Raw genomic sequence first — 27978 nt, 5'->3', positions numbered from 1 at the left:
AGTTTGCACTTAATGGCAAAATCTTACCAGCAGATGGCAGCTAATATCTAACTGAGTAATTAACTATTTATTTCATTTATTATTTGTTGGATATACTGTAATGAGGACAATAATAACAGAATGTTATTTATTTAACTAATACCAACAATTAACAGTTTAAAATAAAAGTAGACAAATGGTGTTATTTGGTTCATTTGGAAACCTTTTCTTTATACTTATATCTTTTTAGTGATCTTCATTTTGAGTGAGCGACAACTAATGCAGCTCTATTTTAGCCTTTATTAAATACTTTCATGTTTACTTTGTTTTCTCCAAGTAGTCATCATTTAAAGTGTTTTCCTGCTGACAACCACAGATGCAGGGCCCAAACATGCATTTTTCATTTGTTTAACTGAGTAACAACTCTTTGAACATACATGCATTGCTTAAGGCACTTGGCTTCAAGTCAGATGAGTAGTTTGTCTGCATTCCATCATCCACTGAGTCACAGGCCAGTCAGCCAAATGCAAAAGTGTGTTGTAAAATAAAAATGTTTAAAGAGTTTCAGATTTATTGTATACCTTAAAGGGAGAGGATATACCTTAAGGGAGGATATATATTTTAATTCTTGAAATAAACAAATCAAACAAATCCTCCAAGACATAGGCCAGCTATCCTTTATTGGCCCTGGTTTGTAGCAGCTATTTTTTGATAGTCAGGCAAACAGTCACAAAATTTAGTGAGGATTAACACATCTTAGAGCAGAGTTCATGAAAGTGTCATACAGTGAGTGATAAAGACCAGACACTGGTGGTAGACACCACAAACATGTGCATAAAGAGGAAACAATGCAGTGACAGCTAGCAGCATATAATAATCTATATTTGTAGACTAAAAAGTAAAGTGCCTCCCTCCCTTTTAATGTCGATTATATGTTAAAGATTGTTGCATTTAAACGTGTTTTTAAAATGAACATGAAATGACATATGCTGCCTGTTTTAATTCTGTGATGTGATGGGTGGAATTGTATCCATGTGGAATTGATTGGATTTTTGGTAGAATAAGTGGGTGATCTTTACCAGAATAAAGACAGACCTAAATGTTGGTATAATTTCTGTTAATTAGGCCAAATTGACCTGGACTAGGATGTTCAGGCTTCATTAAGTTGACCCTCAACACCACCTGAATCTATTCAGTAGTAGCTCTGTTGTCAATTGCTATTATTGCAACCTATATTACATTAACATGATTTCAGTCGGTCAGTGTTTGGCCTTTTGAAATCCACTTAGTGTGTGTGTGTGTGTGTGTGTGTGTGTGTATATATATATATATATATATATATATATATATATATATATATATATATATATACACACACACAGCTCAGATAGTTTCCAGTGAAGAGCTTGGGACTATGCACATTCTTGGGGTGCCTGTCTCAAACTTTAAGAAAGTAAATGGGGTCAGATTTATGTTGACATTTGACTTTTAACTGTCCTCACTATCCTCATCTAAAACGTAGCAAGAAACAAGTCATGGCATTAACATAATTAGGCCTATATGTTTAGTTTAAAATCATTCAGGGCAACTGGTTTGTCCCAGTTAGTGAGTACAAAGTCAAACATATGGCAGCACAGCTTACTGTGCTTGGAGCTTGTTGTTAATAATGTAAAAAGATCATTTGAGATATGAGATACCCTTACACAGAGGAAGTTCCCATATTTACAGCTTCTTAAAATAGACCCTGTACACAACACTTGGCGTGTATCAGTGTCCCTTTCAGAAGCGAGGGGCCCAGGTTTTTTCCCACACATGGATGAAACTGATGTCATGGTTTGCAGTGAAAGGCTGAAGGGAAGAAGAGAAAAAGGGCTTATATGTATGGATGTTGGGCCTGGGTAGAGGAGCAAAAGGTGACCAGAAACTATAAAACCAAAGGCTCATTTCCCTTCATAATTATAGCAGTCTGCTGGAAAACTATAACATAATGCTAAATTCAAATTCAATTAAATTCAAATTCAGTAAAGAATTTGTGACCTGCTATTAACAACACCTTGTCAGCCATTCATCTTTGCAGTTTTGTTGGGGAAAATTGTGCTACTTTTTTTTCAGTAGACTTGCATTCATACCTGTTGATGTAGTCTCCCTATGTTAGTCTCTTTTTTATTTTCTATATTTCACTTACATGTGCTGTAATGGTTTTAACCGGACCTCAGTACCTAATTTCGTTCCAGCTCATGTACATGCTTTGGAATGACAATAAAAATCCTTTACCTTTACCTTTAAAACATTGGGCTTGGCAGTATGATAGTAGAAATTTATCACCTAGTAGAAATGCTGCTATTCCATTTTACTGCAACTGGACTGATTTATGTTATTGTTATTTACATGTGTGAGCAACAAAATACAGAGATTAACGTATACATTTTTCAGAGCTGAACTCAGAGATCTAAAACTTTTTCTATGTTCACAAAAGTCCTATTTCTCTCAAATATTGTTCACAAATCTGTCTGAATCTGTGTTAGTGAGGACTTCTCCTTTGCTGAGATAGTCCACCCACCTCACAGGTGTGGCATATCAAGATGCTGATTAGACAGCATGAATATTGCAGAGGTGTGCCTTAGGCTTGGCAGTTGATGACAGACAGATCTTAAAAGCTGTGAAAATGAATGCTAAAATACATGTCTGTTAAACCACCAACAACTTTCAGAAAGCTGGGGTGATGCTCTAACAATCTACTGAGACTTTTACACAGAATTACAGAGGCTACACTGCAAGATACAAACCTCTGATCAGCACTAAAAATAGAAAGGCAAGATTAGTTTGCTAAAAAGCACAAAGGTGAGCCAGTAGAGATTTGGAACTGAGTTATATGGACAGATGAGACAAAGATGAACCTTTATCTAAGTGATGGGAAAGCAAAAGTGTAAATGATCCTAAGCATACAATCTCATCTGTAAAGCATGGTGGAGGTAGTGTCGGAGGAGACTGGTAGTGGCAGAAACTCCCCAAAACAAGTAACAGTTGGAACTGGCTGCATTAAATGCTGGGAAAAGCATTTCAAAGGATAAGATCAATAGTCTGATGATGTCTATGGGCTGCAGACTCACTGCCGTGATTGCACGCAAGGGATCTGCAACTAAATAATAGTAAATAATCTTATGCTCACTTCAAATAGTGGGATGAATTGTAAAAGTGCTGTCCTTTTTATTTGGTAAAATATGTATGTGTTGAAACCACTAGTAATACTATATGACATTCTGTAGCTTTGTCTCCTATTATATGTCTCTATGTATGTATGTGTGTGTATATATAACATATTTATGGGAAGTCATTTTTATGGGAATACCGGGTGCCCTTGAGCAAGGCACTGAACCCCCAACTGTTTCCCGGGCGTCGCAGTATAAATGGCTGCCCACTGCTCTGGGTGTGTGTTCACTGCTGAGTGTGTGCACTGTGGATGGGTTTAATGCAGAGTATGAATTCCGAGTATGGGTCACCATACTTGGCTGAATGTCACGTCACTTTCATATTCATGTCTTGACTAAACAGCAAACAGAGCAATTTTGTCATTACTCTCCCAATTCTTACGGAGGGTAGTGTGTGTGTGTGTGTTTATGCGTGTATATATATATATATATATATATGTGACGAGTGGGGCGGGGCCGAGGGACATGGGAGCGAGGCCGGGGGAGTGATTGGAGATGAACTACACCTGTTCGACCCGCCGGTCTCGAGGCCCACGGAGGAGATGGAAGGATATAAAACTGGAGCGACGACAGTGACGGACGAGAGAGGACCAGGCCTGGGCTTTTAGTTGTGTTTTGGTTTTATTTTGTGCGCATCAGTCGTCCGTGAGGGGCTGGTGCGCTGTTTTGTGTTTATTTTTGAATTATTAAATGTTGTTTGATTGTCCGCCGGTTCCCACCTCCTTCTTCCGGATGAATATGAAGGTTTAAATCATTACAATATATATATATATATATATATATATATATATATATATATATATATATATATATATATATATATATATATATATATATATAAACACATAGGTGCATCTCAATAAATTTAAATGTTGTGGGAAAAGTTAATTTATTTCAGTAATTCAACTCAAATTGTGAAACTCATGTATTAAATAAATTCAATGCACACAAACTGAAGTAGTTTAATTCTTTGGTTCTTTTAATTGTGATGATTTTGGCTCACATGTAACAAAACCCCACCAATTCACTCAACAAATTAGAATATGGTGACATGCCAATCAGCTAATCAACTCAAAACACCTGCAAAGTTTTCCTGAGCCTTCAAAATGATCTCTCAGTTTGGTTCACTAGGCTACACAATCATGGGGAAGACTCCTGATCTGACAGTTGTCCAGAAGACAATCATTGACACCCTTCACAAGGCCACAAACATTAATTGACAAAGATGCTGGCTGTTCACGGAGTGCTGTATCCAAGCATTTTAACAGAAGGTTGAGTGGAAGGAAAAAGTGTGGAAGAAAAATATGCACAGCCAACCGAGAGAACCGCAGGCTTATGAGGATTGTCACGCAAAATCGATTCAAGAATTTTAAGTGAACTTCACAAGGAATGGACTGAGGCTGGAGTCAAGGCATCAAGAGCCATCACACACAGATGTGTCAAGGAATTTGCTGAACCACAGACAACATCAGAGGCATCTTACCTGGGCTAAGGAGAAGAAGAACAGGTCTGTTGCCAATGGTCCAAAGTCCTCTTTTCAGATGAAAGTTTTCTATTTAATTTGGAAACCAAGGTCCTAGAGTCTGGAGGAAGGGTGGAGAAGCTCATAGCCCCAAGCTGCTTGAAGTCCACAGAAGTTTTCACAGTCTGTGATGATTTGGGGTGCAATGTCACCTGCTGGTGTTGGTCCATTGTGTTTTTTTGAAAAGTCACAACACCCGTTTACCAAGACTTTTTTTGGAGCACTTCATGCTTCCTTCTGCTGACCAGCTTTTAGAAGATGCTGATTTCATTTTCCAGCAGAATTTGGCACCTGCCCACACTGCCAAAAGCACCAAAAGTTGGTTATATGACTGGCCAGCCAACTCACCAGACCTGAACCCCATAGAGAATCTGTGGGCTAATGTCCAGAGGAAAATGAGAAACAAGAGACCAAATGCAGATGAGCTGTAGGCCACTGTCAAAGAAACCTGGGGTTCAGTACCACCTCAGCAGTGCCACAAACTGATCACCTCCATGCCACACCGGATTGAGGCAGTAATTAAAGCAAAAGGAGGCCCTACCAAGTATTGAGTACGTGTACAGTAAGTGAACATACTTTCCAGAAGGACAAAAATTCAGCAAAAAAATTTTTTATTGGTCTTATGAAGTATTCTAATTAGTTGAGATAGTAACTTAGTGGGTTTTTGTTATCTGTGAGCCAAAATCATCACAATTAAAAGAACCAAAGACTTAAACTACTTCAGTCTGTGTGCACTGAATTTATTTAATAGAGGAGTTTCACAATTTGAGTTAAATTACTGAAAAAAAGAACTTTTAAACGACATTGTAATTTACTGAGATGCAACTGTGTGTGTGTGTGTGTGTGTATATATATATATATATATATATATATATATATATATGATTTTTGCCAAAGAGAGTAGGTGTTGAAAGGTCCTGAACAGAGCAATATCTACGTGACTAGCATGACTTGGAAGCAAGGTTCTGAAATGGGTAAAACAGAGTGCTGTATCTGAATAGATCCTTCCTCTGCTTTTTTTGTGTTTGAAAAGGTCCCCTTCACAATACTTTTGTGTTAGGGAGGAACACTTCAAGAGGGTGCCAAAATAAGCAGATTTAATCACAAGAAAACAAGCAAGCCATCTTCAGACTTCCACTTGCTGCACATGCTGCAGCAGTTTCAGCAAGTCATGTGATGGTGATGTGCCTTAGAAACCGCCTAAACAGTAAAGCTGACATGCACGATCCTATTGTTGGTCACTACAGCTATTGCGTTCCCCTCTCCAGGAGGCTTGTTTTACTAATAGGTCTTATATTTGTATTGTAGTTGTTTCAAATCAAGTAGTACTGTAAATGTTAACTAAAATGCAGTCTATAAAAATATATCTGCATAATAATGATCAGATTAAACATTATAATCAATGGCAAAGATTTCTGACTTATTTGACCAACTCAGGCTCATTGAAAAAATGGACATTGTGGGAGGTTGCCAGAGTGCAGCTAAAGTGAATAGTTTTAATCTATGTGTCATTGCTAGGAAAAACAGGTAGGAAATCAAGCTAGTCTACACACCCCTGGTAAAAGTGCTTTCTGTGGGCTTTGCAAATATTTAACCAATGAAAAGTATTAAAAAGACCTTGCAACTAAACATCACTCTATATTGAATTAAGTGCTGCACACATTTTGGTCTGTCTCTGCTTTTTTGCTATACAATGGTAAATAAAGAAATGGTTGTTTGATGTGCAATATTTTCTTTACTCAATAAACTCTCTCTCTCTCTCTATGTATATATAAAAGATAAAGTTCTATTTGAGTTTGAGCATTTGTTGTCAGTCATAGAAATTATTAATAAGTCTTAAATAGACTGTGCATAGCATTTGGTCTTTACAATCCTGACTAATTGGTTTAACATGAAGTCAGCTTTCACTTGTGATGGCTCTTATTCTACATTAAATGATGCGAAAGAGCTCAAGATTGATCATATTGCTGGGATATCTCTCGTTTACAGCCTGTTCAAGTATTTTAAAAAGTTTTTTTTTAATTTATTTATTGAATTAAGGTCTGGCCTCAGACTGGGACTTTCAAAAACTCTTCTTCTTCTGAAGCCATTCCTTTATTGATTTAGATTTGTGTTTGAAGTTAGTATTGTACTGAAAGATGAAAGATAAAAATTACCTATTCATTTCTTATATGACTTTTATTGTTTTAAAATTAAATTACAGGTAGAAATAAATGGACTGCATTTATATATACAGGTAGAAAAGATCTGAAATGATTTTAATTCACGTTTTACATCTCTAAAAGCATACATTTTAACAGGGGTGTGCACTTTTAATACCCACAAGTCATTTTAACATTAAAAACACTAGACACACATCACCTGTACAAAGATAAACTTGGCTATAAAGAAACAAAGACAAATCTGAGACATTAATTGCCAGTAAATGGTGTTATGTCTCACACTCTGCTTCAATGAATGTTATATGAACTGAGTCACCTAAAATTAGATTTTTCACAACACTAATGCATTAACACAAGATAGCAAGACCAGTTATACATCCCTCATGCCTGAGATCCAAGGTCAACAAACAACATTCAAATGGGTGCTTTAGCCCAAAAATACCCTGCAATGTCTCTTTTCCATGGAGATTGGTATGGCCCACCTCTCTTAAGGGCCCCAATGCTCTGGTGACAGCTCTCAGAGTGTTGTTAACCTTGTGCAGAAGAGGTGACATGTAGCCCTACAGGCCAGTTTGGATTTGCTTTAAAGGGTATTAAAATAGCATTCAAAGGACAGGACAGCTGTCTTTACTTAGGGCTACTGAATTAAATACTGTGCATCTATAACTAATGCAATCACTGTGATGTAGATGGCTTTGTTTAGACAACATTAGATGTTTGTATCCTTGATAGCTGTTCTACTATTATGGAATAATAATCACATATATAAAATATGTTGAAAAATAAAATTAACAAAGAAAAAGGCGATCGCTATAAGTTCCGCCTCCATCAGCTGACAGGTGCGTCAGAGCGCGTCACGAGGGAGTGCCAAAATTCAAATATACTATCTTTCGCCTATCTTTCATTCATTCTTTTTTTCGGTGGATTGTCTCATTCTGTTTGTGACACTGTACGCTGCAAAACCATGCCGTTTTTTACTACAAAGACGCAGTTTCCGACCGTGAGTTATTCCATAACGGACGCAAACAGTTCTGTCGCTGAAGAACTGAAACGTAAACAAAGGAATTATTATCCATATTACAACGTTATTGCTTCGTTGGACTAAACGTGCTTCATGAGATGTCGTTCAGTGGACCCTTACCTTTCTAACTAAACCGGGATTTACAGCTGTGGATTAGGGCTGGGACAACGCGTCGAGGTCATCGATGACATCGACGCAAAAAATACGTCGACTCAAAATATGCTCATCGATTCGTTGACCTGTTTTTTATTTCTCTAAAAAACGTTTGCAAAACGTTTACCTTATGTGCGCTGAATATACGCGATGGCCGGATCAACATTCTGTCCAACGTTATATAACCAATCCAGGGGTTTTTCTGCATTGATCTTTTTTTTTGGCGGGTGTCAAAGCCTTATTTGATCGGTGAGTGACAGTGACAGAGCGTGTACGAGAGAGAGCCCCGGCTGCGCGCGCACTCACAGTCTTCAAACAACACAAGCGCTTCTTGCTCTCTCTCTCCCTTGTGCAAAATCAAAATCATTAAACATGATAGAAAAAGGGCGAAACACCAAAGTTTCACGCGCAGTTTCACTCACAGTCTTCAAACTACACGAGCGCTCTCTCTCTCTCTTCCCCCACCCCTCGTGAATATTAACCAAAATCATTCGACACGATAGAAAAAGGGCGGAACGCCAAAGTTTCAGATTTTTTTTTCTCCATGACCGGCTGCTGGCTCCCACTGTTAAATTTTTTATTTTTATTTTGGAAAAGCACTCTCTGTATTAGCTTAAAGCCCTAAAGTTTACATTGGTTACTGTATTCTTTCAATTGCTCTAAACAAGTATTTGGGTGAACTTTTTTATTGAATGCTAGACATCAAGTTGTTGTTATTTTCATCTGAAAGAAGAACTTTTTTTCAGTAAGCTAGGCCCTATGTGTTCAGTAAGCTTGTTTCAGTAAGCTATGTGTTTTCAAGGCTTCAAGGTTTTATTGAATGCTATGCTCTATACAATTGCAAAGTAATGCATTCTTAGTCAGTCTTTTATTTTGTAATTTTAAGAGCAATAAACATATATTGCAATGTTAAGGAATTCATGTTTTTTTCATTCAGATATGTAAATCAACATGTATAAATTGTTAGTAGTCAATTAATGGGGAGATAATCGAAATTGAATCGGCCCGGGAAAAATTAATCGTTAGGTTAATCGATGCATCGAAAAAATAATCGCTAGATTAATCGTTTAAAAAAAATAATCGTTTATCCCAGCCCTACTGTGGATGTGTTTATGACTCATTATTACGACGGATCTGGTATGTACAGCGTTTCCATTGCTCATGTTTTTATGTGTACTGCTTACACAAATGTAGCAAATACAGTCTTTATAAGCTTTCCATTGAAAAACAGCGATCTGTCGTCGATGCTTGAGGCTTAGATACATAGTTTGTCAAGATTAAATTTGTCCCGTTTCATTTAATCTATTCATAAACACTGACACGTGCAAGGTGAGGGGCGTTCAGGACGAGGGCATAAGGGTGCTGGCTAAGAGGTTAATACATTTTATAGTGAAACCACAAATGTTGCTCTCTTTTCTGCTGTCTTTTTTTGAGGGTCTAAAACTTTTGTTTGCAAGTTGAAAAGTTTTGCTTGCGACTTAAGCCGTCTCTCAGTGGGCAGTCTCTACCCACCAGGATGAAAGGCCTTTTTCTTTTGGTCACTCTCGATTGAAGTCACAGGTTGACCACGCCCACTCTGTTTCCCCCGGAAACCCCAACACTGGCGCTGCAGTCTGACAGAAGAGTGAGTGAGGTTGTATCATGACAAACAACAGGTTGTGTACCGGGTAAGATAACTAACTTAACATCTTAAACTCAGTGACAAGTGAACTTAATTATTATGTTCTCTCATGCTCTCCCATCTAAATACGTAACGTTAGCTAAGCCCATTCTAGATTTGATAAGACAACAGTATAGCTAGCTGCCAGAGCCCCCAATAGTAAAGCGGAGGACAATATTTTCAGAGATTATAGATTGTTATAGCTTAAGTGAAGTAAGGTGAGTAATGGACATCAAATAACTAGCTCATTTGGCATTCAGTTTTCTAAAAACAATGATTTGGGACCGATGTCTGTAAATTCTGACCTCACCGTAGTCTACAGAACTGTGTATTGTGCATTTTAATAACAGGTTTGTTTGTATCTTTAAGACCTGTGCAGTGACAATTGCAAAACGTATTACTTCAATAGTAAGGACTGATATTCAGGACTTGTCAGCCAGTGCCACTGTAGCCTTGCAAAGACTTTGCTTTGAAGACCTTTTAATGAACTAACTTCCACATTTCAATATGCCCCTGACTTCTGAGGGGTGTTTTTACTGAGGGGTGACTACTCCAAACAGCATAGAATTCTATTAGTGCAACATCACATTTTTCTTTTCTGTTTGCAGGAATAAGATTTGGTGTTGATGGAGGAAGCACCATTTACAAGGCAAAACCTTAGGCCTGATGCAACATCATCCAATGTCGCAATCACCCTCAGGAGGTATATAAGCAAAAGCTAAATTGAACATGGTCAATTATCAGTTCCTATTTTACTAAATTTGTCCTGCATACATTTTTATCTTTAATGTGTAGGCACTTGAAGACCAGTGCCTCATATGAACAGGAACATTTCCAGTGTCAGAGGTAGACCTGTCATGCCAGATTTTGTGGAGAATGGTAATGGTAATAGTGACTCACATTGAAACTTTTAAACCCATGCAGAGACCATTCATCACTACTAGTATTAATCATATCAAAGGTTAGAGATGTATAAAAACCCATGGGTATTAAAGTTTGGCACAAAACCCTACAGACTTGAACCACTAAAGTAAAATGTAGCATCATAGAATCACCTGGCAACCCCGTGACAATGACTTCTCAATGGAGAAGAATCACTTACTTTTTCTTCAGAAAAAATCTTGTTCAATTTAATATTTTCAAATATTTTTGGTAATGTGTATTGTTGCTGATATGGTAATGAGGATTCCCTTAAACCAGCAGTATTACTAAAAGATCAAATTTACCTCTCATAAATCTCAAATTCACATGGCTTCAATTAAATCTTACGATGTGTAAGCCCTATTTAGAACACATGGCTACATTCCATTGGTTTTCAGAAATTTAATTCTCTGGAATAACAGCCTTGAGCCATATCAGTAGAACGGGGAATTACCCCAAGTTCTTTGTCATGGCTAGACATTCGCTTGTAACACTTTACATAAGTAAAAAACTATGTAGTACAACTTTGTAAATATGGAATTTCCGATTTTGTAAGGTGTGGGAGCAGCTTTCTACAGAGGAACACATGCTGGTTCCCACGTTTAACCACCCGTTGACCTCAAGATATCAGATGCCACAGTTTGGACTTGTTTTTGTTGATGTTCATGTCTCTTCAAGTCTAATGGAAACATCCAAGGACATAGACATGCTGCGGAACTGATTTCTTCATGTCAACAGTGTATCTAACATTTTTGCTTTGTAGGAATTTGGTCCACACAGGGTTTTTTTTTCTTTTCTTTTTTTTTCACTGCAGTGAAACATTTGTGTCTGGGATCCATATGCGCATACTAACTACCACATGCTGATCGCTTGTACTCACAACATTTTGTAGTCACTGACAGCTCTCTCATGTAGACCCCATTAAAACAATACAGAGACCATGAATTACTGTGATTTGTACCACAAATACCCCATGCTCATTGTAAAATCCCTGTAGCATACGACCTAGATATATTTATTAATAAGAACAGTAATAAATCCTTTTGTTCATTATTATAGTTCATTAGTTTAACTGAATGACTGTTTACGGATGTCAGGCAATTCAGAAATTCTACGAAAATGCAAAATTGCAGTGATGTGCCATCCCAAGTGTGTGTGTGTATTGGCTATTTAGCAACAGCTTTAAATGTGGCTTATCCAGTCAGATTTCAGTGCCTGAAATAGTCAATTTATGATTTTCCTAGTTTACGTTAGTTATGTAATAACTTTACCATCACCAGCTGGTCTTCCACACTTGTTCTACCAAGATAGGGTCAGTTATATGTTCCCCTAGATGAAAAAAGGCTACTTTAGGGCAGTCATTAAAATATTATTTCAGTATTTGACCCCTGTTGACCTCAGGGGTTTGTCAGGCAGGTCAACCTCTGTTGTCGTCTTGTGTCTGTTTATGTGTTATGCCACTTTAGAGAACATGAAACCCAGCAACCTCCTACTGTTTGTCAAATGAACCTCTGATACTCTAGAAGCCTGTAACCTGAAATTTAAGACCTCAAAGACAACATTTTGGACATATTTGGGGCAGTTTTTACCAGACTGAATATGCAGGGTGATTTACCAATGGATATCCACTGGATTTGCAATCCGTTGCATCATGGATTCTGAGGTAGAAATTTCAGTTGTTTATTCAATGAAGTCAAAGCCTTTTGGAAAATCAATTTTTTTCAGTTTTGAGACCGCCACAAATAAATCGATGTATGGGAAGCACAATGAAACTTACAAACTCTTTCATTTGATCTGTGTGTTTGTCTTTTAATGTGTTTTGTTAGTTTGTTGTTTCCTCGTTTTGATGTTGCCATGTCTCAGTGCATTTATGAAGAGAGCACATCTGCACACTTTTCGGGTAGCCCATCAAGAACCGGGTTGACCGGTTACTTGGTACCACCGGTACTGTAAAAAATCTGGTATCGTAACATTTACATTTTTTTAATACCGACTTGGTATTAAACACTAGTCACCAGAGTATGTGAGTGGAGCGGAGTGGGAGTTGAGTGTGGAGTGGAGGGGTGTGATTTTGACTGGAGCGAGGAGCAGATTTTTTAAAAGTCGGACCGTCATGTGTGGCAGATTGGTTAAGTTCCCTCCTCTGCATTTAAAATGACAGCCAATCAGAACCAGGTATGTGTAATATAAGGGCTGGGAGTAGGCCACCTGGGATGTGTTACTGCTAGCTCCGCCCCTTGGGGCGTGTGGGCTTCCGCCTAAAAGGTATGTTTTTAGCTGTTTGGTAAATGTGACGTGAACTTGTGCATATCAAATGATGTTATTTACTTATTGTAGTTGGATTTGGATCTTGTTCGCAACTTCGCGAAGGTGTGTAGACTGTCATAAGTCTCCACCTGGTTTATTCACCTGAATATGATTTTCAAGTCATTGAGTAAACTGCTAAGATTCATTCTGTGATCAACCATTTAACTTGTCTTGCTGACCAATTGTCGGTATGTATGATTCATTTATTTTCCAAATAAGTGATTCGATTTTAAGTAAGTTTTTTTTTTTAATAGTTTGTTTCTAGCAAGACGAACAATGTCTGTTGGTAGTGTTCCATCTTATGGTGGTTGAGACGATCCTTTCCTATATGGAGCAACATTTAAGACGGCGTTGCTGTTTTATTGCTTTGTTTTGCTTGCTATTATGTGACAACTGTTTGTTGCTTTTAAGCAATGTGCATGTTTTATATAACTGTTGTTCTGTGTGTTAGGCCCTGTGTCAGGAGGCTGGCTGTACTAGAGCCTTGGTGGTGTTTGGAGCACTGAGACTGGATTGCCCCTTGTGATCACTTGCCTCACGTGTGTGTTTGTGTGTGTTGGTAAGAATAAATCACTTTACAGCTAGCCTACCTGGCCACGGCTAAGTTTTAGTCATTTTGTTTTGTTTGTATTGAGTCGTAGTTGTTAAGCTCTATTGAGCTATATTTTTAGTCTTAAGTGTTCTGATTATTGTAAACCTAATAAACATGTACATTAATACCTCCTAGTCTCTGCCCTACCTTGTAACTAACCTGTGTCTAAAAATCTATTAATTTGTTAGTTCCCCTCACTTTAAAGGGGTGGCGTAGTCAGCATTGGTACATCGCCTTAGGGTTTTAGTATTCCTGGGGTCTCTTTTCACGAAATACTGAAGCAAAAAATTATCCTTAATTTTGTATTTTTGTAAAGCGCATTTGCAGCAGTACACAGCCATAGGCGAGACGGCTCGTTCGCTCATTGGCTTGTTCTGCGGCAACTGCACAGCCTATCGAGTGCAGGCTGATGCAACATCAGACTAATAACCCGCCGAAACGGGTGTGGCCCAACCTATAAAAGGAGCTCGAAAAGGCTGACTCACCTGATTTTTCATCTCTTCAGCGAAGCTCACGCATCGCTGGATCACGAGGAAGCAAGTGCCGTCTGGAAGAGCATATCAGCAGGACGAGCCATCCTGAAGCCGCTGGCATCGCCGCCTTCCACTGCCGTTCCTGCTGCGCTATCCGGCGCCCATATCCTTTACATCCTTGTTCTGTTATATCCTGTGTGTGTGTTCGCCCTGCGACGCACATTCACAAAAGAGCTGCGTCTTTTTAAAGATGCCCTCATGCGGCTCGTGCAGAGCCCCGCTCAGCGAAGGAGATCATCACGTCATCTGCGTCTCCTGTCTGGGTGAGGACCATGCAGCGCTCGCGCTCGCTGACGGCGGATGCCCTCATTGCGAGTTGATGCCTATGGTGACTCTGAGGACTCGCCTGGCATCCTTCTCGAAGCCTGCATCATCCGCTGCGCCGCAGCGCCGTAAGAAGCGCCGCTCGCAGCGACTACCAGAACCGCCTCCAGCTCGGCCGAGCTCGCCAGTTCCCTCCGCTTCGCGGGTCTCCCCTGCATCGCTTCCCGATGCTCAGCGTCCGCTGCTTGCCGACGCGTCATCTGAGGAAGTGGATCTCAGGCCCGCGTCGGAGGAAGAAGACACGTGCTCTCTGCTTGCTTCGGGCAGTGAGGGTTGGGCGAGCTCCGTGGATCTCGCGCCCGCTGCTCAGAGGCCCAGCAGACGGGGGGATATCGATAAGGAGCTGATGCGTGCGCGGCGAGCCTCGGCCTCGAGTGGTCTGCACCAGCGCTCCCTTCACGTTCCCGGCTGGATGGTAGCTATCTTCCGGATGAGCGCTCTTCCTCAAGCTCAAAGCACGCCCCTTTTCTTCCTGAGCTTCACGAAGAAGTGGCGAAGGCTTGGGACGCTCCATTCTCGGCGAGAATCCGCTCATCTGTTTCGCCAGCATTCTCCACACTGGACGGTTCTAAGAACAGAGGCTACCTGTCACTTCCGCCGGTGGAACAGGCTATAGCAGCGCACCTTTGCCCGCCCTCTGCTGGACGGCGGACTAAGGCGGCGTTACCATCCAAAGCCTGCCGCATGACGTCATCGCTGCTCGCACGGATATTCTCTGCTGCTGGGCAGGCAGCGTCTGTGTTACACACTATGGCTACGCTACAGATCTTCCTGGGCGATCTTCTCCGCAAGCTGGATGAGATGGGACCTGATGCGATCTGTCTCGCGGATCTGAGGAGTGCTTCGGATCTCTCCCTCTGCGCTACTAAGTCCGCTGCACAGGCCATGGGACGGGTTATGGCTTCCGCTAATAGACCGGCCCCACAGAGCTCTCAGTCGCGGCCACCGCCTCCTGCTGCGTCATCGCGACAGCATCAGCAACGCAGCTCGGGACCCCGTTCTCGCTCTTCAAGCCGTCGCCCCGCGCCGCGGGAGCCGCGGCAGAGGATTGCGGTGAAGCCAGAAGCCCCGAAAGCATCCTAGCACTGCTGGGAAAGCGCCGGTGTTCGAGTTCCGCTGCGGCCGAGCTCTCACCCAAGCGCGCCGCTGTTGCAGTTCCAAGAGTTGTGACTGCCTCAGTGTCTTCTGCAATGCGCAAGCCTGCACGAGTGCCCGCTTGCCTGCACACAAAAGCCGTTATCACGGCTACCCAGATGTTTCACAAAAAGAGTGTTTTTTCTGGTGTTCCGGCCACGGCCGATGGTGCTATAAATGTTGTGACGATGCCCACTCCTCAGTGCCCATCTCCACATGTAAGCACAGCCCTGCACACAGGGCCTGCGCCCATAATGTCGACTCAAGTCGGTCGCGCACACTGCATAGTAAACGTGCCCACCCCTCAGTGCCCACAATTACTATGTCACACGCGTCATGTTGTGTCTGTAAAAACGAAACCCGTGCACGTTCGTCCGGCCACGGCCCATGGTGCTATAAATGCAGTGACGATGCCCACTACCCAGTGCCCATCTCCACATGTAAGCACAGCCCTGCACACAGGGCTAGCGCACATAAGATCGACACGGATCAGTCGAGCGCGCCGCATAGTAAACGTGCCCACTTCCCAGTGCCCACATACACTATGTCACATACGGCGCAAGGCTTCTGTAAAAACGAGGCCCGTGCACGTACATTCTGCACAGGCAGACAGCGAGTTGAAAGTGGTGAAAGTGCACACATGCAGCCCACGGTTACTCGCAGATATATCGAGTCCCACGGGACCCGCTCAGCCTCCCTCCAGTCGATTAAGCGCCGGAACGGGGTCGAGAAAGAGCGATCTGCCCGCTGTGATCAGCGCGCTCCCTGCCTCAGATGCTCAGCGCACTCGAGCGCCGCCGTTGCCCAGTCAACAGAGCGCGTTTCGCATCCAGCCCTTAGCCATTCATGCAGATGCATGGTCAGCGCTTCCAGGGGTTTCGGATTGGGTGCTAGGCATTATAAAGAGAGGCAACTCGATACAGTTTTCTCTACGCCCACCGCGCTTTTCAGCGTGCGTCGAAACTACGGTCAAAACAGAAGTAGCACACATACTTCGGGCCGAAATATCAAAACTGTTGAGCAAAGGGGCTGTAGAGCCTGTGTCTCAAGCTCAAAGCGAGGGGGGGCTGTACAGCAGATACTTTCTGGTGCCCAAGAGAGACGGGGGTCTCAGGCCCATACTGGATCTAAGACAGCTGAACAAGGCATTGATGAAACGCAGTTTCAAAATGCTCACGACCAGGAAGCTCCTCGCGCGGATTCGCAGAGGGGACTGGTTCATGTCAATAGATCTGAAGGACGCGTATTTTCAAATACAGATAGCGTAAAACCACAGGCTATATTTGAGATTCGCCTTCGAGGGCCAGGCATACCAGTTTGCAGTCCTGCCATTCGGCTTGTCCGTAGCTCCTCGTACGTTTACGAGGTGCATGGATGCAGCGCTCGCTCCTCTCAGACTCAGAGGCATACGAGTGCTGAATTATTTGGACGACTGGCTGGTTCTGGCCCGATCGCGAGCGGAGCTCGTGGACCACAGGGCCGTTTTACTCGATCACCTCGAGAAGCTCGGCCTCAGTGTCAATTGGGTGAAGAGTTCGCTGAACCCCAGTCAGACGATCCTGTTTCTGGGTATAGTTCTGAACTCGTGTTCCATGACGGCGCGGCTGTCACCACAGCGCGCGATGGGCATTCAGCGCGCAGCAAGTTCTTTCCGCTGTGGCGCGACCGTGTCGCTCAAACACTGTCAAAAGATGCTGGGTCTCATGGCCTCAGCATCTCCGGTTCTGCGGCTGGGCCTGCTCCGCATGCGCCCCCTGCAGTTCTGGCTGAAGGCTCGGGTGCCGCGCAGAGCGTGGGCATCTGGCCGGCTGCATTTCAAGGTCGATCAGAGCTGTGTTGCGGCTCTAGCACCTTGGACAGCGAACGGCTGGTACCGATCAGGTGTAAGCCTGGGGACTTCCCCGAGTGTGAAAATGGTGTCGACGGACGCCTCCACTTCGGGATGGGGAGCGCTGCTCGAAGGCAGACCGTCCTTTGGCCTATGGTCAGAACGGGAAAAGCTCCATCATATCAACTGCCTGGAAATGCTGGCAGTGGAGAACGCGCTGACGCTCTTTTGTCCCCATATCAAGGATCACCACGTCGTAGTCCGTTCGGACAACATGTCTGTAGTGTCCTACATAAATCGCCAGGGCGGTCTCGGGTCCCGAAACCTGTGCAGGCTGACGGAACGCCTCCTGATTTGGGCTCAGCGCAACGTGCGCTCGCTGAGAGCAGTGCATGTGCCTGGACTGCAGAATCTGGGTCCAGACAGGCTGTCCAGAGGCAATGTTCCTACGGGCGAATGGTCTCTACACCCGCAAACAGTCCGGCTGTTGTGGGAGAGATTTGGCATGGCGGAGGTGGACCTCTTTGCGTCCCACGAAAACGCTCACTGCCCCGCGTTCTTTTCCAAGAACGAAAGCGCGCTGTCATGGAGATGGCCGTGCTGCCCGCTTTATGCGTTCCCTCCCGTCTCCCTCCTTCCGCAGGTGATAGAACGGGTGAGAGAAACGAGATGTTCAATACTGCTTGTAGCACCTCTTTGGAAGAACCAACCATGGTTGCCAGATTTGATGCAACCGGAGTTGTGGTCCCCCCATGTATGGGCACTCAACGGTTACCCGCTGATCTCACAGTGGGAGTGCTAAATACCATCACTCAGGCTAGAGCTCCGTCGACACGACGTCTGTATGCCTCGAAGTGGTCGGTGTTCTCCAGCTGGTGCACAGCTCGAGGTTATTCACCCCTTAGTTGTGAGGTGACAGAGGTCCTCTCCTTCCTTCAGGAGCTGTTAAATAAGGGCAGAGCCCCATCCACGCTCAAAGTTTATGTGGCTGCCATCGCGGCGTTTTCTGAAACGGCGCCCGGTCAGTCAATAGGAAGGAATGATTTAGTCATCCGGTTCCTCAGAGGAGCTAGGAGGCTGAATCCTCCCAGACCTCCGTCAGTCCCTATGTGGGACCTCGCGGCGGTTTTGGAGGCCTTGAAGGGTCCCCCTTTCGAGCCTATCCAATCTGTCGTTCAAGACAGTATTCTTGTTGGCTCTCGCTTCTGTGAAGCGTGTGGGTGATTTGCACGCGCTCTCGGTGAGCCAGTCGTGCTTGGAGTTTGGGCCCAATGACTCAAGAGTCATACTCAAACCTAGGCACGGTTATGTGCCGAAATCCCTCAACACGCCGTTTCGGGCTCAGGTTATTGCCCTGTCTGCCCTGCCGGTGTCAGGGGAGGATGGAGACTCGAGTCTTCTTTGCCCTGTCAGGGTTTTAAGAGCTTATGTGTCTCGCTCTGCTGCCTTTCGGCAGACGGAGCAGCTATTTGTCTCGTTCGGTGGATGTTCCAAGGGAATGGCTGTTTCGAGACAGACTCTATCCAGATGGATAGTTAACGCCATAGCGTTAGCTTACGCTTCCAGGGGTCTTCAGTGCCCGTTGGGCGTCAGAGCACACTCCACAAGAGGCGTCGCCTTGTTGTGGGCGTGGTCTACTGGGATCTCCTTGCAGGATATATTTATGGCGGCAGGTTGGGCCTCGCCGTCTACATTTATCAGGTTCTATAACCTGGAGGTTCCCGCCTTGCAAGCAAGGCTGCTGTCGGTATAGACGAATCAGGGCCCTGAGGGGAATTCTGAGTCCACGAGCGCTATGCGCTGCCGACTGTTATATGGGCAGTATTGCGTAAGACCCGCATTGCCACATTGGTCAGGCCTTGCCTCGGCTGTGTGATGTCATCTTGCCGCATCTACTTGGATGCTGCTAGATATGGGACGGAGGGCTTTCCCCCTTTCTGTCCTGGACTCTCTGTGAGTCCCTCAGGTGACTGTGCACTGTAAATCCTGGGCGTTGCTTCAGGTTTATTGGTGTGTGATCCCTGCGCGCACGGAGTTTTACATTGGGTTCCCGTAGCGTCTTAGCTAAGACGCAGTACGAGAGAGCTCTCGTAAGAGAACGTACTCGGTTACTAAACGTAACCTCGTTTCTCTCTAGAAGAGCGAATGAGTACTGCGTTCTCTGCCGTGCGTACGATTCACTCTGGTTCGCTTCGGCGATGAAATAAATCAGGTGAGTCAGCCTTTTCGAGCTCCTTTTATAGGTTGGGCCACACCCGTTTCGGCGGGAAGTGGCAAGAAGGGCGCGAAGCGCCCTTATTGGTCTGATGTTGCATCAGCCTGCGCTCGATAGGCTGTGCAGTTGCCGCAGAACAAGCCAATGAGCGAACGAGCCGCCTCGCCTATGGCTGTGTACTGCTGCAAATGCGCTTTACAAATATACAAAATTAAGGATAATTTTTTGCTTCAGTATTTCGTGAAAAGAGACTTTTCCCGTAGCGTCTTAGCTAAGACGCAGTACTCGTTCGCTCTTCTAGAGAGAACCGAGGTTAGGTTTAGTAACCGAGTACGTTTTCACTCGCTTCAAGAGCACTCCACTACCGCTCCATCACAAGTACAATTCATGCCAACTGCCCGTAATAAAACTGCATATTTAGCAAGTATTCACATGTTAAACATATTTTATTGCTTGATACAGCTTTATCACTCAAATCAGAAGGTTATAATGATGTCAATAGCCGAGCAGTTCTAGGCTAGTTCTCAAGGAATTTGTTTGTTCCCTTTACTGAATATTTTTGGGTTAAAGCATGATTTTAAACCGCACATTCACATGCAATCGCTTTCACAATAATGCATTCAAACAAATGTAATCTTACAGTGCTACTACATCTGATTTTGAATGAGCAGAAATCTGTAAGAAATTTATTGATCTGTAGATAAAATAACTAATGAAAATCTACTGTTATTTTTATCACAGAAATGTGCACAGCAGAAAGCTGCAATTATACCTCTTAATGCTGACAAACATGTTATTAGTTTGGCATGTGGTAGGAAAAAGGTTTGCAAACAATAGCCTTAGCTACTTTGAAACTAATATAGGCTATGTTATGAACATACAATTTCAAACATAATGAAATAATTTAGCCGTGGAGCAAAGATGGAAATTGTTGCCACTCCAGTCTGCTCACATACTCTGATTGTCACGATGTCCAGTTGGAGTGTCCATGAGCTCTTCTAGAGGGCACTACATTCCAGACATTTGCCGTTTCTTGGACTTGATTTCCAATAAAACTAGGAACTAATTGCATACACCCTTGTTGCCTGTCTGGATGACAATTTAAGCTGCACATAAACAGTAGCCTATCGCATAGTGAAGTCTTGTTCCACTGTTAGCGGACATATCTGAGCATTTATTCTTGTTTTCATGTTAATCTTGCCTTGTTTTTGCCTTGCCTTGTTATTGTACCTTGGACTCTTTTCTTGTTTTATGATTGTTTGCTGCCTGCCTTGACCATTGCCTGTGTCTTAGATTTCTATTTTGCCTTGCCCTGGATATAGTTGTTTGCTGGTATTTGACCCACCCTATCATCTGCCCGTGATGGCAGTTGCCATTTTGAGTGTGTGTGCTACACACTGCGCTCCAGAGGCCTCTCCTGTCCCTGAGTCTGTTCCAGAGGCGTCTCTTGTTCATGAGTCTGCTCCAGTACATCCTGAGGTGTCTGCTTTTGCTGCAGAACTTCTCGAGGTGGCAGCTTTCCATTGCCGAACCTCCAGAGGCAGTGGCGTCTGCTTCAGCTCCTCTCAGGGTGGTGGCACCTCAACTTACAATCTGGCCTGTAACGGCCAAGGAAGCCATCCACATGAACTCTCTGCCTGTCCTGTTACCGTTAAGAAGGCAATCCATGAACTCAGTTCCTGTCCTGTTATGGCCAATGAAGATGTCCATGAACTTGCTGCTTGCCCTGTTATGGCCTCAGAGGATGTTGATAATCTCTCTGTGCTCTCTGCCACTGCTCCATGGTCCAGGTCCTTGACTGATACATGGTCTGCCACTGCTCACTGGCCCAGGTCCTCCACCGCTCCATGGTCTGCCACGTGTACCTGGCCCTCCATCTTTTCCTCTGTTCCGTATCTACCTCCCTCCTGGACTGCAATGACTTGTTGTGGAGTGTCTGGAAGCCTCTCCTTAATTGTCTATGTCACAATGTCCAGCTGGAGTGATCACAAGCTCCTCTAGAGGGAACTCCATCATAGACCTTTGCCATTGTTTTAGGGACTCCTTTTCCCATAGCACCCCATGCCTAGAAACTAATTGTATACCCCCTACCTTGTTTCCTGTCTAGAAGACTATTTATAAGCACACAAACAGTTTCACATGGCAAAGTCTTGTTCCACTGTTAGCGGACATACCAAGCATTTATCCTTGTTTTCATGTGAGCCTACTATGTGATCAGAGTTTTACAATCTGTACTTAGGAAGGAGAAGCTCCCAAAAGACTGAGGTCTGTGAAATGTTAAGGGCAGCATAAAATTGTTTTAGATCATTTGTCAGAATGTCCCTGAATTTTAGCTGCCTTGGCACTCTGAATTTTAAATACTTTGTAATTGTTTTGGGCCATCCTGTCAACACTGCCAAAGGCATTATTTGCAGTGATGGATTGTTCTGATGGCCGCAGTGCAGAAACCAATCTGGCTGCTTATGCATAGAGAGCCCTATCAGCTTTGATGCAGATGAATGAATAGTATTTTGGAAGTATGCCCAGTCATCGCTGTCTGCAGAGTTTAAGTCAGAGAGTCAAGTTAAGTCATGCTTAATGTTTTTAGACTGGCTCATGGGTTCTATTAGGGTATCTATTAGGGCAGCTGTGGCCTAATGGTTAGATAATCTGGACTTGTAACCCAAAGGTCGCAGGTTCGAGTCTCTTTGTTGACAGGAGTTGAAGGTGGGGGGATTGAATGAACAGTGCTCTTCCACCCTCAATACCCATGGCTGAAGTGCCCTTGAGCAAGGCACTGAACCCCCAATTGCTCCCCGGGCGCTGGAGCAAATAGCTGCCCACTGCTCCGGGTGTGTGTTCCCTACTCACTGCTGTTTGTGCACTTGGATGGGTTAAATTCAGAGCACCAATTCTGAGTATGGGTTACCATACTTGGCAAATGTCACTACTTTCACTTTTCATAGGCTTGCTACCATGTGGTTGCCTCTTCATTCTGAAGTAAAGATTCATTTTGAAGACAACAAGACTGTGATCTGTTCAGCAATCTTTTCTCTTAAAGGTCCCATGACATGGATTATTTCCTTTTCTTTAAATGCTTTTTAATGTTTCCTTAGGTGTACTTATATTGTTAGTATGATTTTTACATTAAAATTTTGAAATAAAAAGCATTTTTATATCCTGATATTAGCCCTCTGGCTTGAATGCTCTGTTTGAAGGGGCGTGTCTGCTGTGAGACTCCGAGTAAACGACAACTGTTGTGATTGGCTGACATCTTTGCATTCGAAATGCGTATTACATGTGGAACCCCTGTCAAATATATATATATATATATATATATATATATATATATATATATATATATATATTACTATTACAGCTGTCGAGATTAACGAATCGTGGAAGTGTTGATTATATAATTATTTTTTCGATCTTGTCCCATCACATAAAAGGCGGCAGTGATGAGCATTGCGTAGACAGAGTCTGTTTATCGCGTGAATGCAGTGATCTCGTCATTATTGCAACACGTTTTCTCTCACAAAATGCTTTCACCACAACTAACAGCAAACACATGAATACACCACATGAATACAGTAAGAGCTTTGTTGTGCAGCATAACAGCGTCATTCATTGTAACGGCAGTTTAGGCAAGAGTGTAGATATACTCGCAATGTGTGACAGCTCCGAAAAAAAGGGAGCGTTCTTTGATCGCTCTCTGTAGTTAAATCACAATTTAAATAACAGATTTCTTTCATGCTACTAAGAGAAACAACGTGAAGTTGATCGTTTAGTCACTGGCTTGATTCACTGATGCATTAACAGTATTAAACGATTTAGAAAGTAAGTCTGTGTGAACTTGAATGATTAGCTACACATCAGAAATCACTGATCACAGATCAGGCATTAATGAACATGGTTACTCACTGTTTGTGGCGGTGCTTTCGAATCCATATCATAAAAGTCTCTTTGTAACGCCTGTGCTGACATTGCGACTGAATTATATGTAAATATTTGGGCGGGCAAAGCAGAGAAAGGGGAGGTAACATTTCTCCTTATAATGTCACCAGGAGGAGATTCAAGATCAGCCCGTTTGAGCTTCCATTTTCTCAAAGGCAGAGAAAGATAGCAAAATCTCGATTTACACCGATTAGAATTTCTAGAAACTTGGGGACCATATACAGGCTAGGGGAATTCATTATAATGTTAAAAAACCTCAGAAAGTGAAATTTTCATGTCATAGGACCTTTAACAGTGACATTATCAATTAAATGCCAGTGCTTGGAGTGGGGTGCAACCAAGGTAAGGGGGCACAGGGACTGAAGTGGCCAGGCCGGGCCTGCACATGGCACTGAAACAGGAAAATGACTTAATCATTAATTTCAGAGAGTATGTGTGTATTTCAGTCTGTGATTGTTTTGGAGCAGCCCAAGCCATTTCTCATCAAACTGTGTGAAATACAGGTTAAACGACGGCTCAAAACAACCAACCAATGCATGTGCATATGAATGCAAGCTCGAATTAATACAAGATATCTGTTGAAGCAAGCCAATGTCATGCCAGTAGTTTTGATAACAATGATTATATTTAATGTAAAGTGACAGAAGTAGTGAGGTATGCGCAAGTCTGATAATATTGATCTGCACCATACATACATGCATACATTCATTGACATAGTCCCATCCAGCATGTCCTGGGTCTTCATCGGTGCCTCCTCCCACTGGGACAAGTAAGGAACACCTCCCCAGGTACAGTAGTTGTTCAGTAGGCATCTGAAACAGATGTCCTAGCCACCTCAATTGGCTCCTCTCAATGTTTAGGAGCAGTGGCTGTAACCACAAGCTCTTCCCATGTGACAGAGCTCCTCACCATATCTTTAAGGGTGTGCCCTGGCACCCTGCAAAGGAAGCTAATTTCAGCCACTTGTATCCAAGATCTTGTCCTTTCAGTCATGGCCCAAAGCTCATGACCATAGGCAAGAGTAGGAACGTAGGTTGATCGGTAAATCGAGAGCTTCGTCTTTTGGCTCAGCTCCCTCTCCACCACAACAGACCAGTACATTGGCCGCATTACTGCTGCCACTGCACTAATCCTTGGAGGTGCTGATTCTCATACCCGCCGAGTCACACTCGACTGCAAACCATCCTAGTGTACGCTGAAGGTCAAGGCAAATAGCAGAGATAAAATCCTGTGGTCCCTGAACCAAACCCCCTCTGGGTCCAGGCTGTGCCTAGAAATTCTGTCTATAAAAATAATTAACAGAGCTGGTGACAAAGGGCAGCCCTGCCGGAGTCCAGCATGTACCGGAAACAAAGTTGCTCCTGAATCCAAGGTTCTACTATCAGCCAGATTCTCCTCCACTACACTGGCATAGACCAGGGAGGCAGAGGAGTGTGATCCCCCTATAGTTGTAACATACCCACCGGTCCCCCTTCTTAAAAATGGGGACCACCACTCCAGTTGTCCAGTCCAGAGACACTGTTCTCAACCTCCACACAATGTTACAGAGAAGTAATATTGTACTGTAAATTGTTGATGACATCTTGTTTCTCCCATTTCAGACAGTAGAAAAGAATAATTCATATTTTAAATGCGTAACTTGCAGTATGTTTCATTGATAAAATATTGAATGTTACATATACTACGGAGCAATTGAATGCTTGAATCTGATTGGCTGACGAACGTCCTGAGGTGTGCAATTATTTTCCAGTTCCAGTTCCAGGCAGCTCTCTTGACCGCATTACAGTTCCATATCACTTCGCATAGTTAACTGTAATAACGTTCATGCAGTTTGCACAAAAAAAGTGTTGTCAGCACTTCCCTGACGCGGTTTCGCGTCGTGGCCGAATCACCACCTCGGGTGTGCATTATTTTTCTAATAATTCAATGGCCCGTCATCAATTATTCCTTACTTAAAGTAATAATAAAGTAAACATTGAGAATATTTTGATTCTTCATTTCATGACCTCTTTAAGTGAGGGAGAGCAGGGCAGTGTCACCCACACTCGCTCTTCCCAATTCCCATCTGGATGGCAAGATAACTAGAGATGTACCTAGGTGCGGTGGATGACCAGGACATCTTCAGTGCCTCGTCATGCTCTGCATCCTCCACAATGCTTGCAGAGACTGTTCAATAAAATGCTCCTTAAGACAGTCCTTCCCTCTAAAGTGGGATTTATACTTTCGCCTTTTCCTGCAGCACAAGCCTCCACTAACTGTGCACGGTGTGAGGCTTTTATACTTTTCGCGTTCGCTGTTGTACTATTCTTTGAAATGACCGGGGACGACGAGGAGTAATTGTTCTCTAAAACCATTGGGAATCACCAGTTAGAAGAAGTCATTCGCCGGTACAAGACTTCTCACGTGATTAAATAATTTCTGTACAAACTGATTAAAATAATCTTAAGGTTTTGGGTTTATTTCGCATCAAACACAAGTCAACTTTTAACAAATAGTGTATAAATAGTATCTAAATTAATTCTATTTCTGTTTTTATTAGGGATGCACCGGTTGAACGGCCATAAATCGTAACTGGTTTTTGGGCTTTTTTTTCGGCCAATTTTTTCAGTAGTGCGCCCGTGTGCATACATTTACATTTACATTTATCCATTTAGCTGACGCTTTTATCCAAAGCGACTTACAATTGCTATATATGTCAGAGGTCGCATGCCTCTGGAGCAACTAGGGGTTAAGTGTCTTGCTCAGGGACACATTGGTGTCTCACAGTGGATTCGAACCCGGGTCTCTCACACCAAAGACGTGTGTCTTATCCACTGCGCCAACACCACCCCAAACTAGGGATGCACGATCATGATTTTTCATGGCCGATTCCGATACCGATTTTTTACAAGCAAACTGGTCAATTCCGATACAGATTTCCATTTTTTTTATTTTTTTTATGCAACAAACAAGAAAGAAGGAAAGTATGCATAAACAAGATGTTTATTTGGTATTTAATAGGCCAAACTGGCATTTGGCTATTGAAAACAATAACGGTAAGCATCTGAAATTAACGGCAGTAACTGCACATTCAATACAAACATAGATGGTACAGACATCTATGTTTGTCTGTGCATAGACTACATTGTAATCATTCGCTATGTCATTTGTGTGGAAGTATTTCGAAATCTGTGTGCAGGACACGGGCAGACGTTCAGCAATGGAAGTGCAGAGCTTCATGTCTGAGGCACAGATTGCGGGAAGCAAACAGCAGCTGGTAAACTGGCGCACAAATAAGAGGCTTTCCCTGCACGAGCGTACTGTACCTGTTCGCACCCTACACAAGCGGAGACCGTGAAGGGATGTTCAGCTCAACTTCTCGCGTGTTGGATGAGAAACGAAACGACTAAACTGTGACAAAACTGAAATGTTTTTTTTTTTTTTAAGTATAATTTGCAAAAACGTTTGAAAAGCCAGAAGTAAACGTCAGTTCTGTATAAGATTATTATTTTTCTTTTACCTTAAAAGTAAACTGACTTAATTTGATTTAAAAATCACCTGCTGTAGCACACTGAAAAATAGTGTTTCATTCTTGCAATGAAGAAATTTTAGGGTAATGATTCATTCACATCTATATTTTTTTAACTTGAGCAAATAGTTATTTATTTTTCATTGGCTCAAGTAAAAAAATAGATGTGAATCATTACCCTATTTTTTTTTTAATTGGACAAATGAAAAACTTTGCATTTTTGTTTTATTTGCACCAACATTATTTGATTTTAACATTTTGGAATTTATTTATATAGCATACTTTTTTTATTCTCACTGGTAAAGCTTTTTTTTTTTTTAAACCAAATTTAAAAACTAAAACAAATACTGAATGCTGATTAAGAAACATCTTATTGAATGTGTGTTGATTGTGTTGTTTGGATTGTAGAACTATGCAGTTGTTGCCTTTAATTTCACATGGCTACAGTTAATCTTTTAATTTAAGGCCAGTTTTCTGTAGTTTCAACACAATTCAAATACAAAGGTAAATGCTGATGTCTGTACCATCTATGTTTGTATTGAATGTAGGCTACTTACTGTGCAGTTACTGCCGTTAATTTCAGATGCTTACCGTTATTGTTTTCAATAGCCAAATGCCAGTTTGGCCTATTAAATACCAAATAAACATCTTGTTTATGCATACTTTCCTTCTTTCTTGTTTGTTGCATAAAAAAAAATAAAAAAACGGAAATCTGTATCGGAATTGACCAGTTTGCTTGTAAAAAATCGGTATCGGAATCGGCCATGAAAAATCATGATCGTGCATCCCTAGTTTTTATACAATAAAAATAAAACCTACTTAAATTTAAAAGCTTTGGACAATCTATGCAAAAAATCCCAAAAAAACTATACATTATTTTCCATTAAAGTGTCAAAGGCACCTGATGGAGTTTGAACTTCACATCAAACTGCTTCTATTTAATACAATTACCATAACACGTCGAGTATAAATCA

At 42.6% G+C, this 27978-nt stretch overlaps 1 protein-coding gene across 3 annotated transcripts in view; it reads left to right on the top strand.

Annotated features, from left to right (window-relative positions):
- Positions 1–27978, top strand: part of neurl1b (neuralized E3 ubiquitin protein ligase 1B) — a 60081-nt gene that overhangs the window by 2113 nt on the left and 29990 nt on the right. Inside the window, exons 1-3 of one of the 3 annotated variants that reach the window (XM_059516473.1) lie at positions 9432–9713; positions 10315–10409; positions 10502–10591. The exons of 1 other annotated variant lie outside the window; for it this stretch is intronic. In XM_059516473.1, coding sequence (XP_059372456.1) covers positions 10525–10591 — 67 coding nt within the window. In that variant the 5' untranslated portion in view covers positions 9432–9713; positions 10315–10409; positions 10502–10524. Of the gene's footprint in view, positions 1–9431; positions 9714–10314; positions 10410–10501; positions 10592–27978 lie in introns of those variants that run through there. One more of the 3 variants, XM_059516474.1, reaches the window with a different exon arrangement.

This window comes from Carassius carassius, chromosome 29 (assembly GCF_963082965.1).
Source record: "Carassius carassius chromosome 29, fCarCar2.1, whole genome shotgun sequence".
NCBI lineage: Eukaryota > Metazoa > Chordata > Actinopteri > Cypriniformes > Cyprinidae > Carassius > Carassius carassius.
The sequence above is the reverse complement of the archived record's forward strand: the minus strand, read 5'-3'. Positions and strand labels throughout refer to the sequence as shown.